The 1,170-nt window shown below is 51.3% G+C and overlaps 1 protein-coding gene across 1 annotated transcript; it reads right to left on the bottom strand.

The window, feature by feature from the left end:
• Positions 1 to 395: 395 nt before the first annotated feature.
• Positions 396 to 914, bottom strand: LOC134413999 (olfactory receptor 14J1-like; the record flags this gene model as incomplete). The annotated part of the gene is made up of 1 exon (XM_063148002.1): positions 396 to 914. A coding segment is annotated over exon 1 (519 nt), but the record flags the coding sequence as incomplete, so codon positions are not given.
• Positions 915 to 1,170: the final 256 nt, after the last annotated feature.

The following is a 1,170-nucleotide window of genomic DNA, read 5'->3' as shown; positions in this document are numbered from 1 at the left end:
GGCCAGCCCTGATCTGCCCCCAGCTCTGCACACAGACATTGCTGCTGCAGCTCCAGAGAAAGAACAAAAGGGCATCTCTGCAGAAGACTCTACTGGGAAATCCTTTATTTCCTTTAAAGTCATCCAGAGTTCAGCCCCTCATTGACACAGTCTGTGGCCACAGGAAATTTGGAGAGAAAAAAAAATAGGAAATGGCAGAAACAATGACATTTTTTCTGGACTATATTTAAACATAAAACAAAGGAAAAGAACCTCCACAGTTTCGCCAAAAAGAAGTAGCAAAGATGACTTTGATTACAAGTTATTTGCAGATATTGCCCAGCAGTTTAATGTTTCTGAAAGCATGCAGTCATCAGTCTCCACACTGCAGCCTTGAGCTCCCGGTTCCTCAGGCTGTAGATGAGAGGGTTCAGGACTGGAGGCACCACCGAGTACAGAACTGACAGGGCCAGATCCAGGGATGGGGAGGAAATGTTGGGAGGCTTCAAAGAGGCAAATGTGCCTGTGCTGATAAACACAGATAGCACACCCAGGTGAGGGAGGCAGGTGGAAAAGGCTTTGTGCCGTCCCTGCTCAGAAGGGATCCTCAGCACAGCCCTGAAGATCTGCACATAGGAGAAAACAATGAACACAAAACAGCCAAATACCAAACAGGCACTGACAGCAAGAAGTCCCACTTCCCTGAGTTGGGATTTGGAGCAGGAGAGCTTGAGGATCTGTGGGATTTCACAGAAGAACTGGCCCAGGGCATTGCCATGGCACAGGGGCAGGGAAAATGTATTGGCTGTGTGCATGAGAGCATAGAGAAAGCCACTGGCCCAGGCAGCTGCTGCCATGTGGGCACAAGCTCTGCTGCCCAGGAGGGTCCCGTAGTGCAGGGGTTTGCAGATGGACACGTAGCGGTCATAGCACATGATGGTCAGCAGATAAAACTCTGCTCCAATGAAGAACATTAAGAAAAAGAGCTGTGCAGCACATCCAGTGTAGGAGATGTCCCTGGTGTCCCAGAGGGAATTGTGCATGGCTTTGGGGACAGTGGTGCAGATGGAGCCCAGGTCGCTGAGGGCCAGGTTGAACAGGAAGAAGAACATGGGCGTGTGCAGGTGGTGGCCCTGGGCGACGGCGCTGATGATGAGGCCATTGCCCAGGAGGGCAGCCAGGGTGATGCCC

The sequence above is a fragment of the Melospiza melodia genome, unplaced genomic scaffold (genome assembly GCF_035770615.1).
Source record: "Melospiza melodia melodia isolate bMelMel2 unplaced genomic scaffold, bMelMel2.pri scaffold_70, whole genome shotgun sequence".
Classification (NCBI taxonomy): Eukaryota; Metazoa; Chordata; class Aves; order Passeriformes; family Passerellidae; genus Melospiza; species Melospiza melodia.
Note: the sequence above shows the minus strand (reverse complement) of the source record. Positions and strands in the feature narration are given on the sequence as shown.